The following is a 13687-nucleotide window of genomic DNA, read 5'->3' as shown; positions in this document are numbered from 1 at the left end:
AATTTGTCTCTCTACATTGTCTCATTTTATGTAAAATTCAAATTTTTATTTAGGCAGTACTGGCATCATTAATACAGATCCTGTTATCTGTGATCTCATAAATATTACATTTTTCTGAGGCCACAATTTTAAATATGCTGATTAAAGTCTTTCAATCATGGTTAAGAACAAATGCTCCAATTTTCAATTATTTTTATATTCTCACAGATTCTTTGAGGGTTAAAACTAACTTATTACATATGTTATTTATTCCAAAAAAATTTTTTTAATCCATTTTAGACAAGAATAATATTAACCAGAAGGTCTAACAATTTAGTCTACTTGGGAAGTGTGGATTCCAGATGTTAAGATCATGTAATAAAAAATTAAGAGCTATTTACATATAACATTTTTCTATATATTATATATTCTAATCAACATGTACTTGAGGAAAAATATGATTACTAAGTCAATACCAAAAACCATTATGAAACTCCACACAGATAAGAAAGAAGAATGATATGAGAAACATAGCACTCCAATGGAAATCAAGAACCAGGTTCTGACTGTAGCCTGATATTCTTTTATATTGTGACCATAGGGTCATCAATGAACATTCTTGGGTCTCAGTTTCCTCAGGTGTAAACAAGCTGATTAAACTCTGGAATTTCCTCTTTAAAAATCTGTGTCTAAAAATTGCAACAATAACAAAAAATCCATGCTGGTGATTTTTGGTGAATAAGAAAAGACAATGCCATTTTCAAGAGAGTTAAAAACTTCTAAAAGATAAGGGAAGAAAGTAACTTTTCCAGGCGTGTATCTATGGGTATTACACTCCTGCCATGAGAAGTTTTTTTAACCTGCCGGGAGCGAAATTGACTAAGGTCACATGTTCCTAGTCAATTTCATTCACAGTAGGTGCTTTAAGACAGCAAAGCAGCTCAGTTCACAAATGGTACTATCAACTTACAGAGTAAACTTGAAAGCAAGAACATGTGCTTTTCAAAAGAATAAATTCAGCCATTTTTTTAAAAATGAAAGAGAGAGGTAAGTCTAAGACCAATTTTTATCTTCAATTTGATAACTAACATTACTTCTGTACTAATTACACTGCCTACCCAAGTTCAATTTACTGTCTTTTACACTCAAACTGTGAATTTCACAATTTTGTCTCATAGTGAGTTTGGGAATTTATTACATATTCTTAAATGAGAGCCAAGGAGGCTAAGTTCGAGAAGCTCTGTATTAAACCAGTGGAAAAGCAGAGGTAGAGTTAAGCACAAAGTGTTCTCATTATAAAACTTTTAAGTGTAGGGGTTTTTTACCCCTCTTTCTGTAACTTCCATAAATTGGGAAATGAAACAATGTAAGAGCCCTGGACATGAAACTAATTGCAATGATACAGACAGGAAATCTCATTTTTATAAATAGTTCTAAAGGCTAAGGACAGCCCCATGGTATTACAGTATGTTTCTCATTCTCCTTCACTTATATACCTCAGTAGTAGTGTAGTGTTAGTTGCTTAATGACGTCTGACCCTTTGCAACCCCACCGACAGTAGCCTGCCTGGCTCTTCTGTCCATGGGATTCTACAGGCAAGAATATCAGAGTGGGTTGCCATTTTCTTTTCCAGAGAATCTTCCCAACTCAGGGATCAAACCTGGGTCTCCTGCTTGGCAGGCAGATTCTTTTTCATCTGAACTACAGGAGGTCTATATACCTCAACCTTAAACAAAAAAAAATAATCAAGTAGATAGCATACACTCAATACACTAATAGAATCACTGAATTCTTGTTAGGTTGCAAATGAATAAACATGGATCTTTATAAAATGAATATCTAAGTCTAGTCCACAGAGGAAAATTTTAAATAGAGTGGTACATAGGCGTACCCATTAGAAACTGGGCTCAGTTTATGTATCTTGCCACTTTTACCCTCTATTAGTTAAGATAAGAAAAATTCTATTTAACAACATGAAAGATCAAAGCTGTTTATTCATTACTCTAAGCTAATCACTATAAAATATTATCTGATGCAAATTTACCAATAAATAAGTAAGCCATGCTATCTTTTAATGAAATGTTCTTCAAACTACAGGTCAAAGCCAACAATTTAGTTATGGCCAACAATGAAAAAAATGAAATACAGTAACAGCAGAGAAGGTATTATTTCAAAAAACTTTTGTATCAGTTACAAGACTCCCCTCCTGCTATCCAAAAGTAGAGCAGTCCTTGAAAACTGTCTTAAGCTGAAATGGTGTAAACTGAAGAAGCGATTACTTTAGGACACAGCTTGTTAACATGTGCAGACTAAATACCGCAGATGCTCAGATGCTCAGAGCTGCTATGGCAGCTTTCTGCTGAGATGCTGACTGTAGTTTCCAGGGAAGGAGCTTGGGTTTGTCATACTCCCCAAGTGGCATAAGTGAACTTTTGAAATTCGAAAGACATCTGTATCTACATTTGTACTAGACTGTAATTAATATAAATTGAATTTCTTACCACAGGTAACTATCATGAAAGAATGAAAGTGCTGCTTCAGTGACTGCGTAAGAGAGAAAGGATATGTTGGAATCAGCCAAACTTGGTTTAGAATCTTACCCTTAATAAGCTCTCTTTCAGCTTCAGCTTCTTCATATGTAAACAGAATTGGTATTTAACTCTCAAGGTTTTGGTAAGAGGATTAGAGATAGTGTAAGTGTTTTACACGATACCTGATATGTAGTAAGCACTCTGCTGTTACAATTTTCAGTCACCAATTTAAACATGAGGTTTGAAGAACTGTAACAAACAAGCAGCTAAGATAAAATATTTGAGAGATGCTAACAGGTCCAATTTGCTCACAGCATTCACAGGGATACACAGAACACAGAGTAACAGCATATGTTTGTATCTAGGTCATCATGGAATCAGAGAAGGCTATAAGGGAGGATATATGTTTCATTTATGGATCTAAGAGCAAATAATGATTACAACATGATATAGTCATATTAAAATCAAGAACCGAGACTATACTTTCTCACCCAATTTCATCAATATTGTTACTGTAGTATTAACACTGGAAAATAATATTTTCCCAGCAGTTTCCCAAGAAAAGGCATGGGGAAAAAAAAAATCTCAAGTAAGTAAATCATTCTCCTAAGTAGGCAAAAGCAATTAATTCCTTCACCAAATATTTACTGAGTTTGTACTCACTACACATTATGCACTCTCCAAACCAGGCATTACAGCAATGAAGAAGAAAACAGTCCCTATTGTGTTCTGGAAAATTTGGCAAAAAAGCTGAAGTACGATGGTTGCTAAAAGCCTTGCCCTAAATAGAAGAACCTGTCTGCAATGCAGGAGGCATAAGAAACACAGGTTCAATCCCTGGGTCAGGAAGATCCCCTGGAGGAAGGCATGGCAACCCACTCCAGTATGCTTGCCTGGAGAATTCCATGGACAGAAGAGCCTGGCGGGCTACAGTCCATGGAGTTGCAAAGAGTTGGACACGACCAAAGTGACTTAGCACTCATGCAACTAATTTTCAAGTGAAAAAATACAGTTTATCTTGAACTTCTGGGTAATTAGCCTACTTTACAAATCACAATCTTTAAAATTTTCCCATTTATTTAAAAAAAAATGGAAAAAAAGTGTTTTTTTACAAAACTGCCAGTCAAATACTATGTAGCTATACATTCAAATTAGCTCAAAGACATTACATGTTCACTTTAAAATTTATATGCATGTCAAGAATAAGCAACTAAAAATGAAAATTTCAGGTAGAATATAAAACCATATGCGTGCTTGTATATGTATACATATATAATTTTTGAAAAAAATGTATCATAGAAAACAGACTGGAAACAAAATATTAACAATGGGTACTACACAGTGGTATCACAGGCATATTTCCTATTCTTTCTGTCTTCTCTAAATTCTCTATGATATACTACAGTAATTAGAAAAATTAGAAAAATTTTTTTAAAAAATGGAATTTTTCATTTAAACGATATATATAATTATAAGTGTGTTACAACAGGCATTACCTAAAATTGCTTCAGAATTGCTTTATATTCTAAAGCAATCTGAAATGCATTTCATAAATAAAAGTAAATCTTCATATTATTATAAAATTTATTTTTTAAATGAGATACTGTACCCTCATTTTTTTGTTTACTTTCTATTTAACATATCTAGCTTTTCTCATTTAACATATCTAATAATATAGCTCCCAAAAGACAGACATTTCAGTACTTTGAACATATTAGTTAGTAAAATAGTATTTTCTGGAAATTATAGAATCCTACAGTATCAGTTTTCTCCATACTGGTAGTTCAGCACTATCTTTCCTCTTTTCTTAAAATGGCTTATGCCTCAAACAAATCTATCATCAAGGAGTTTTTTTCTGGTAAGATGAGGGATTTTGCACATATGAAAGCTATTTTACCAATTGATGGAGCAGCAGGAATGAAAAACATGTATCCATAGAAATGAATATTCACATGGTCAAGTTATAAAAAAAACTATTGGACAAAAACTTATTCCAATTTCCTCAAAATTTTTGAGTTTAATTGTACACATGATAATGTCAAGTCCTTTTGGGAATAAGAAGAAAATCAAAGGAAAAGTTTATGATATTTATTTCATGTCCATCCTTAGGGGGCAAGGAAAGAAGAGTTGTTAAAAGTACATGTGATGATCTACTATTAAGTTTAAAAAGTCTACAAAGAGTTATAATGGCTCATTTTCTTTTGAAGTATATATAAGTATGAAAATTTAAAGATTTTCATTGGCAATAAACTAGGAATTTCAAGGATTCCCTCCACCCCCACTCTTGCTTACTTGTATCTCGGGGTTTTCTGCAATGAATATTAATTTACCTCTCCTTAATGGAGAAATGTGGAAATTTAATTGAAATTTTAGAGATAAATTAACTTAAACATTTGATAAAGTGCTTATGCTTGCTATTCTATAATTAAACAATAATAAATTTTTCTGGCTGAGGAGAAAAAATATGTTCTTTATGTACAGACTGCTAAAAGGATTACAATAGGCCCACAATTCCAAAATATCAACTCTAAAATCCATAATTCTTTTGGTGGTAAACTCTAACATGACGAAAAGTAAAGGTATCTATAATCATTATTTATCTCACTCAGTTTGAATATTCATATCTTTTGCTGTTGAATATTTATGCCCAAGATGCTGCTGGAGTGTTTACATATGGTACACATAGTACTTAACTACTTCTATGAAATGTAAAAAATTCTGAATCCCTATATATATATACAACTCCATAGGTTTCAGATAAGAAATTGTGAAACTGTATTAGGGATCTTAAGTAAACTTCTTTTATATCAAACATAAATTTATTAGCTTCCCCTGGAAAAACAAGAACTATCATATTAAGTTTATGCTTAAATCATTAGCTATTCAATGAGATTTTTAAAATTAGTCCCCACTGTAAAAATGGTCAGCTCCTTTTGATTTAAGACACAAAAGACTCCACATTCAATGTAATGTCTATGTATATTCCTTCTGTTTCACAGAGATTACAGGCTGCTATATAATCAACATAGTAGACCCCTTAGATCATAAAATATCAAGTTTATGAATTAGGTCTAGATTTGTTCATTAATACAGATAACTGGCAGTATATAGGAATATAGCATGCACCAAAGAAAATAATTTATATTATTTCATTTACTATTGGATATACTCTCATTTTGGGAAGAATTACGTTCATGACACAGAAACAGAACATTCTTATTTTTTGCTTCTAAAGCAGCACAGAGCAACAACAAAATGAGAATGGAAATATTTGTATTTATGCCAACATAATTAAAAACATACATATAGCTTATACTTCTATTAAATTCTACAAGAAAAAGTTTTCAAACTCTAAAGAGCAAATACATAAATGTCAAAACCCAAAGCATTATTTTTATAATGTTCCTCTAAGAAAATATGCCAAACAACAAAGGAAAAAAAAGAAGAATCCCCTTATTTAACATGGGGATTAATGACAATCATATTTAAGGACAGATACTCACCTTCTTTGGGTTGAGCCATTACTGGAGTCTGAGTTTCCTTTGTGTATGTGACAATTTCACGAGGAGGAAAGTCAACTTGTGTAATTTTAGCCATTCCAAGTTTAATAGGTCCTCGTCTGAATAAAGTGAACACAAATACTTTTAAACACTACAAATGATACACTTTAACTACATCAAACCATGTTTTTTGGGAAAAGTAAGAATTAAATATCGTATATCCAACAGTGTAATTTAAACCCCTGTTTTATTCAAGAATATTTAAATAAACAATTAACTGGCTTTATTTTAACAAAAGAATTAGAAGGTAGCAAGAACAAAAGAAATTTCTGAATCATTCAAGGTGTTTATTTTTCACTTTAAAAAGGCAAATAATTTAGTTTCTTAGAACAAATGTGTGGGTAATAACAGAGGAAGAGGATGGGAATTTCAAAGTAGACTGCTGAATATGGTTGGTTATGAGGAATGTTTTTAGCAGGGATATGATTCTGGAATTGTTAAGAGTTAAATATATGGATCTCACTCATAGCACATTTAGTCTCCCTTCACCATTAGAAGACATCAGCTTTAAGAGTGAGAAATAACTTTCTGTTGAAAACAACTTTTTCTACTTGTATTTTGCAGAAATTGAGAAGCATACAGTCAATCTAGATTATAAAATAAAATATTTAAACTTTAAGTCTCTAATCTCTGTGTGACCAATATTGTCCTTGATTCACACATGGACAAACTATTGTGTAGATTATTTTAGATTTAAACTAAAGCTACATATCTTCTGAATATCATGAAATTACTCAAGTCACTCCTATCTTAAATAAGTGAAATACATTATTTTTTGACAAACAGAAGAAGAAAGTTGTGGATAATGAAAATGTACCAAAAGAAAAATTTATTTCATTCTATATCTGGGGGAATTTTTTATTATAGTAGATGTCTAAATTCTAAACCAAATATAGCATGCTTCCAAACTCCCAAAATTCTCAATAATGAATCTGTCTTACAAGAATATAAAGGTGGACATTTGAAATATATATATATATTTGGTAATATAACTTTGTTCTTATATAAACATCCTTTTCAAAATCCTGTACAAAAAAGTTTAATAAAATTACTACATTTAAAGAATTAATTTTCTCTAAGGTCCCAAATGTGGGCCACAAGAGATTTTTCATGTGTTTTCTACCTTGGAAATAGCTTAGAGAAAAAAAAGCATAATCAAAGAATTAAATGGAAAAATTTAGTAAGATTTGAAGTAACTTAGCAATCTAAGAACAAAATCTGAAGTAAATTTTATATTCTAATTTTCAAGATGTAAACCATATGAAAAAATAAATTACTCGTATCTGAAATATAATTTCAGTTATTTTTCATATCTGAAAAAAGTGCTTGAGTCAACAACATTAAGAACAAGTTACTAACCTAAGTACATATAGGGTTTAATAGATAAAAATCACAATACTACAACAAACAAAATAAGATTTAGGGATAGATTTGGGGAGATAATACCTTACTTATCCAAAGCCACTTTTACTGAGAACAAGCAAGCAGTTGAGGGTGGAGGAGCCTCAGGGGCAGCCAACACACAGAGGACTTCCAGCTAACATACAAGAAGCCCATATACTTTTCTTACATGGCCTAATTCAAGGTTTATTTAAGGGCTTCCCAGGTAGCACTAGTGGTAAAGAATCCACTGCCAATGCCAGATACATAAGAGATGTGAGTTTGAGCCCTGAGACATAAGAGATATGGGTTCAATCCCTGGGGTCGGGAAGATCCCCTTGGAGGAGGGCATGGCAAACCATTCCAGTACTGCCTACAGAATCCCATAGATAGGGGATCCTTGCAGGCTACAGTACAGAGTCGCAAAGAATTGGACACAACTGAAGCAATTTAGCATGCACGTAAGGCTTATTTACTCTTAGACGTAATTTCTAAAGGTATAGGGACATATGTTTTAGAAGCTTCAAACTATCAAGGGAAAAGAGCTATCGGAGTCAGGCACAGTGGCAGAAGCAAACATTTATAGTTTGCACTGGAGACTAGAATAAATAAGTAAATGAATAAATGAATAAATCAACAGCAATCTGGAGCCACAGTGTAGAAACCGACAGCTCTGTTCCTCTCAAAACCTTAAATATCAACAGGAAATTTTAATATAGGAAAATAAATTTTCATGTTGAGTAACCTAGAAAAGATTACATGTAGAGTATGTATTTTTAAAAGTTTAGGAAGTTTGTAATACGCTGTAGAAAAACTTACAAAAAAAAATATAGCAATAATAAAAGTAATTTAGACATTTAAAAGTAATTTAGACTTAGGGTACCTATAAAATCAGATACGTATTTCTTTCACTAATGACAGAGGATAAATGAGGTGTCACAGTGAAATATCACTCTTCGTATTATCTGCATGTTAGAAATTTAAGAAAAATAAAATTAGGACAATTTCACAAAGAATCAAATTAACTATAAAAGAGGGAAGGTAATAAATCTATTCAATACCCCAAATCGGAATCTGAGTGAAGCTGAAGAACTGATGGATCTGTATCCCAATGCAGCGTCCTAAATGGTTGTAGGACAACCATGAAGCATTAGCAAAAAAGGCCATAAGTTAGTCAAGCAAATACATTCTATGAATAGCTAAAGTACTGTTCACAATTAAAAACCACATGTTCCGGTTAGTACAAAAAAAAAACACGATATCACTCAAAACGCTTTAGTTCATGCAATGCAAACATACAACCTAGAATAGTTAAAAAAGACAGTATTTTCAGATTATAAGAAACTAATCTTGCAAAATAAGGAATAAGAACAGACAAAACATCCAACATCCCAAATAACACATTATTTTTGGATGATAACAAGCTAGGCTATACATATAGTTGAAATTTGAAGTTTCCTAATGAAAAAAACTTTAGTAAAAACACCTTAGTTAACATATCATAATCTTGCCCAAAGCATTAAATGTGTGCAGGAAATTGTCATATTGGTAAAGGAAATGAGTCAACACATAAGCCTTTTGGTAATAAAACCAAAGAGTATTCCACTGGGATACAAAATAGCTTAAGTTTCCAAAATGTGACCCTTATGTAATTTATGGGTTAAGCACTGCCTTGGGCTTACATGTCATCTGCTTTAGAAAGCAACTAAAGATTTCTGTCTCTAGGAAAAAGCAGACTTTTTTTTTTGCCAGGAAAAATATTTGATGTTCCAAGAATTTATCTAAACTAACTAAGCTTTTGGAGAATATCAATCCTAAATAAATATTTGGTTGTGTTTAGCCTTGCCTATTGGGTAAACAACTTCCACGGGATCTTTTCCAAAAGATTTAAGGAAAATTTGGTCATTACTAGAATAAAAGGTCCTTTCTACACTGGTACTGCTGTAGATTAGCAATATGTAGGGTAATTATGTATAGTACCATATGATGCTAGAATCCCTATTAAAAAGTTAAGCACAATACATTCAGTGCTACCATCTTTGTCAAATATATTTGTTTCTCATTTATGCAACAAATTATAACGTACAACTAAAACTACTATAATATTTAAATAAAAGAAATGAAATCTTTACTTGCCTATAAACTTAACAGTAAAAGCAATCAAATGAACTAGAGAAATGCTTCATTTTAAAAATATAAAGAAAGATTTTGGGATTTAAATGGTAATGTGTGTATACAAAGAAAGAAGAGGCCACAGTGAAGATTTACTTTATACTAAGCAATGAATAGCAACAAACTCAGGCTTTGTTAAACCAGAAGAGGTTCTATGAGATGCTCTCCAAGGAATGTTCTGTACATACCCTTTACATTCTCTAAGAGTTAGAGCTGTTACCAATGACATAGAGCTCCTTGTTAAGGATGTCATTTTGGTCTAAAATAGAGTAAAACTCTACCTCAGAACAGAGCCAGTACTGAAAACATATTGCACAAAGTACGGGATTATATTAAAGGCATCTCCAGACATATAAATTAAAATTTTAATATAATTCTGACACATATAATCAAAAGCCCAAGAGATAAACTGATCAAGAATGTAAAAAAGCAGTAAGGAGCATGGATTATTCATTGAATAACTGTTATCTAAATCTCAGTTAACAGAAGTGACAGAGAAAGTAAACTGGAATCTTAATGATATGCAACTTGCCAATCAGCAAAGTTACAGAAATATCATTTTTCATGGCCTCCTACGTACTTATTGATAAATTACCACCAGGCCGAATAGAAACTTTTGGCATTGAGAAACTGTGATTCAGATGTTTTGATATCATACTTGGTAACGTCTAGTATGTTTTTTTCCTACTCCCCAAATGCAGAAATCGTCGACTGTCTTAGCCAGCTAAAGGAGTTGAGTGTATAGGTTTATACATCTCACACATCTTCATGCATTTTGCTGTTTATTTTTTATCATCATGCCAGCTCAATTTATATCCATTCTTTTTCTTTCTCAGACTCTAGCATTCTTTTAAAAAGTCACATATTTTAAAATGTGATTACTTCACTGCCAATATCATCAATTAATCAACAATATTAATTATTTCTCTATTATGGAATCTGGAGATGATTTAAAGGAATTCATAGTTTTCTCGCTGTGTGTACATATATATTAAAAAGTGAAATATTTAGTCCTCTTGAAAATTAACAATTAAAAATTAGTTTGGGTTTTCAAAGGAGATGACATATATATTAAGACTAAAAAGATATCATCTCATTAAAAAAGAATTTATTTTTCTCTCCCATTAATCTTATACTCATTCTCTAATAAAAAAAACAAATATCCTTTTAAAAAAGTATCTTTGATATTAATTTCTCATTTTGAGTTAATTTCTCAAATGCTTTTTTCTCTGCAACCACGCTGTGTGATCTTTCAGTCTTTTAACTTTACTGAGGCTTTCAATAGCTAAGTCAAAGATCTCTCTTGGTAACTGTCACATTGCATTTGAAAATATGTGGATTGTTATATCTTTTGATCATGATTTCTAACATAATTTCACAGTGATAACAGACTTGAGAGCACAGGTATGATTTCAATACCTTTAGACCATGAAATTTTTGCATCTTGTTTTATGTCCCTGGATATGTTCCAGTGTCTCCAGGTCTACAGTCTATAGGAACTTGAATAGAATTTGTATCCTGCTGTTGTGTGAAAATTGTATAAATTTTAATTATGTTGAATTGGTTCATAGTGCTTTTCAGGTCTAGTATATCCTTCTACTTTCTGTCTGTTCATTCTACTAATTTTTGAGAGTTTGACATTGCAACTCCAACTAAAAATACGTATTTTTAAAAACTGCAATATAGTGGAACTATATGTAACTGTGTTCTGTATTTTCCAAGTCTCCTGTAAATGTTATCATATTTTCATAATTTAAAAAATAAAAATAAAAACACGTATCCCTAAAGATACTCAAATATTCGTTTTCTTGTTTTACATCTACAAATCTACACTTTAAACACAATCTAGCACATTATTCTTAGGATTTTTCAAGACTGCTGCTGCTGCTGCTGCTTAGTCGCTTCAGTCGTGTCCGACTCTGTGCGACCCCACAGACGGCAGCCCACCAGGCTCCCCCGTCCCTGGGATTCTCCAGGCAAGAACACTGGAGTAGGTCGCCATTTCCTTCTCCAGTGCATGAAAGTGAAAAGTGAAAGTGAAGTTGCTCAGTCGTGTCCGACTCTTCACGACCCCATGGACTGCAGCCCACCAGGCTCCTCCGTCCATGGATTTTCCAGGCAAGAGTACTGGAGTGGGGTGCCACTGCCTTCTCCATTTTTCAATACAGTGAATACTATATTTAAGTTATGTAAATTAGTGAGCATTAAAATCCAAGTTCCATGAAGGCAAGGACCAGGAACATTATTTTCTTTGACAGCCTATAGCACTTAACATTAAATTGGCAATTCAATTAATATGCATTCTAACAAAATAAACATATTTCTTAACAGTTATTTACTTCCTATACCAATTTACAATATTCCAATTGGGTCTAATAGTCTTTAGGTTTTCCAATGAAACTCAGGTGGTCATATTTTAATTTGCATACATGCTACATAGTATTTTTGAAAGCAAACTAGCTGATGCTGGATTAGAGTAACCTTTCTATTCCTGTTCAAAATCAAGAACAATGAATTAACACAATACAGTATAGGCATTAAAATAATATATAACATCAAGTAAGGAAATTTAATAAAATTTTTTGTGTTTTTTACCTTGGGAAATACTTTCACTTTGGTAATGTATTATAAGGGGAAAATAAAACCCTTCTGAAAATGCCCTTTGTTTTACTAGGAAAGGAATACTAACATATTTGTATAAAAATACAGAAGTACAAAAGCATGAAACAAATTCAGCCTTTAAAAATGAATTTAGACTAAATAAATTCAGCCTTTAATCTATAATATATTCTTTTATCATGTCACTTAACGTCCAAAAAGAGTATTGTTTAAATCTGTAGTTTCAGTTCTATAAACAGAACAGGTTTGGAAAGCACATCTCAAATTCAGACTAGTGAGCCTTTTGTGTCTTCTAATTGTTAATGACAACTTGATTATTCAGAAACTGATTAAAGGACTGAGTTTATGGATTAGTTAGCCCCTTTTCTTCTTTTTTTGTCTTGTCTTTTAGATACTCATTACTTGTTTGCAACTTCAATCGAGGTGCCTGGGCACAAAGAAGATAAAACTTCTTAGCTTACTTCTCATTAAAAGGTGTGTTTAGGTTTTCCTAAGGTAGACATTTAACTTCCTAGCCCAAAATAAGAATTCTGAATAAAGATTTTTAACTGGCTATGTTTAGTCTCATTTCAGTTGCCATAAGAAATAAAAATGTAAGATGTTGTTAAATAAAGATTCGGTATTATTGGGAGTGTGACAAAGAGAAATACTTTTCTCAGTATGGTATTTACAAAGAAGTTGAAATCTTACTGAATGTTTGAACATCAAGTCCCAACATGTATGCAGGATGATAAAACAAATGTGAGATACTGTTTTACAACGAAGATGCAAGTTCAGGAAAACTTGGCAGTGACTTTTTTTAATTGAGGTATAACTGGCATATAATATCAGTTTCAAGTATATAACAATGATTTAATATTTGTATATATGGTGAAATGATCACAATAAGTCTAGTTAACATCCATTTTACATAGTTACAAAGTTTTTTCTTATGATTTTCTCTTTCTCTTTAAGACCCAATCTCTCAGCAACTTTCAAATATACAACATATTATTGTTAACTACTGGAGAAGGAAATGGCTACCCACTCCAGTATTCTTGCCTGGAAAATCCTATAGACAGAGGAGCCTGGCAGCCTACAGCCCATGGGGTCACAAGAGTCAGACATCATTTAGCGACTAAACCACCATAAGGTGTTTTTTAATATATATATATGAACTGTTAACTACAGTCTCCATGCTGTACATTTATGCCTCCAAGACTTATTTTATAACTGGAAGCTTGTACCTTTTGACCCCCTTCACCCATTTTGCCTACCCGTTACCTCCCCCACCTCTGGCAAAATTTTTAAAATGAAAATAAAAATGAACCAATCTCTTCTCTGTATCTATGAGCTAGTTTCATTTTTTAAATTTCACTTATAAGTGAGATCATACAGTATTTGTCTTTCCCTTTGATTTCTTTCACTTAGCATAATGCCCTCAAGCCAGTAAATACTTTTTAAAAT

At 32.2% G+C, this 13687-nt stretch overlaps 1 protein-coding gene across 7 annotated transcripts in view; it reads right to left on the bottom strand.

The window, feature by feature from the left end:
- The window catches only part of DYNC1I2 (dynein cytoplasmic 1 intermediate chain 2), a 54796-nt gene that overhangs the window by 25623 nt on the left and 15486 nt on the right, over positions 1-13687 (bottom strand). For 4 of the 7 annotated variants that reach the window (XM_005675969.3, XM_005675970.3, XM_005675967.3 and 1 more), the window contains exon 5: positions 6014-6129. In XM_005675969.3, the coding sequence (XP_005676026.1) occupies positions 6014-6129 (116 nt within the window). Of the gene's footprint in view, positions 1-6013; positions 6130-8511; positions 8572-13687 lie in introns of all 7 variants that reach the window. The other 3 variants (XM_013968871.2, XM_013968891.2, XM_005675966.3) reach the window with 1 other exon arrangement.

The sequence above is a fragment of the Capra hircus genome, chromosome 2 (assembly GCF_001704415.2).
Source record: "Capra hircus breed San Clemente chromosome 2, ASM170441v1, whole genome shotgun sequence".
In the NCBI taxonomy this organism is placed as follows: Eukaryota; Metazoa; Chordata; class Mammalia; order Artiodactyla; family Bovidae; genus Capra; species Capra hircus.
Note: the sequence above shows the minus strand (reverse complement) of the source record. Positions and strands in the feature narration are given on the sequence as shown.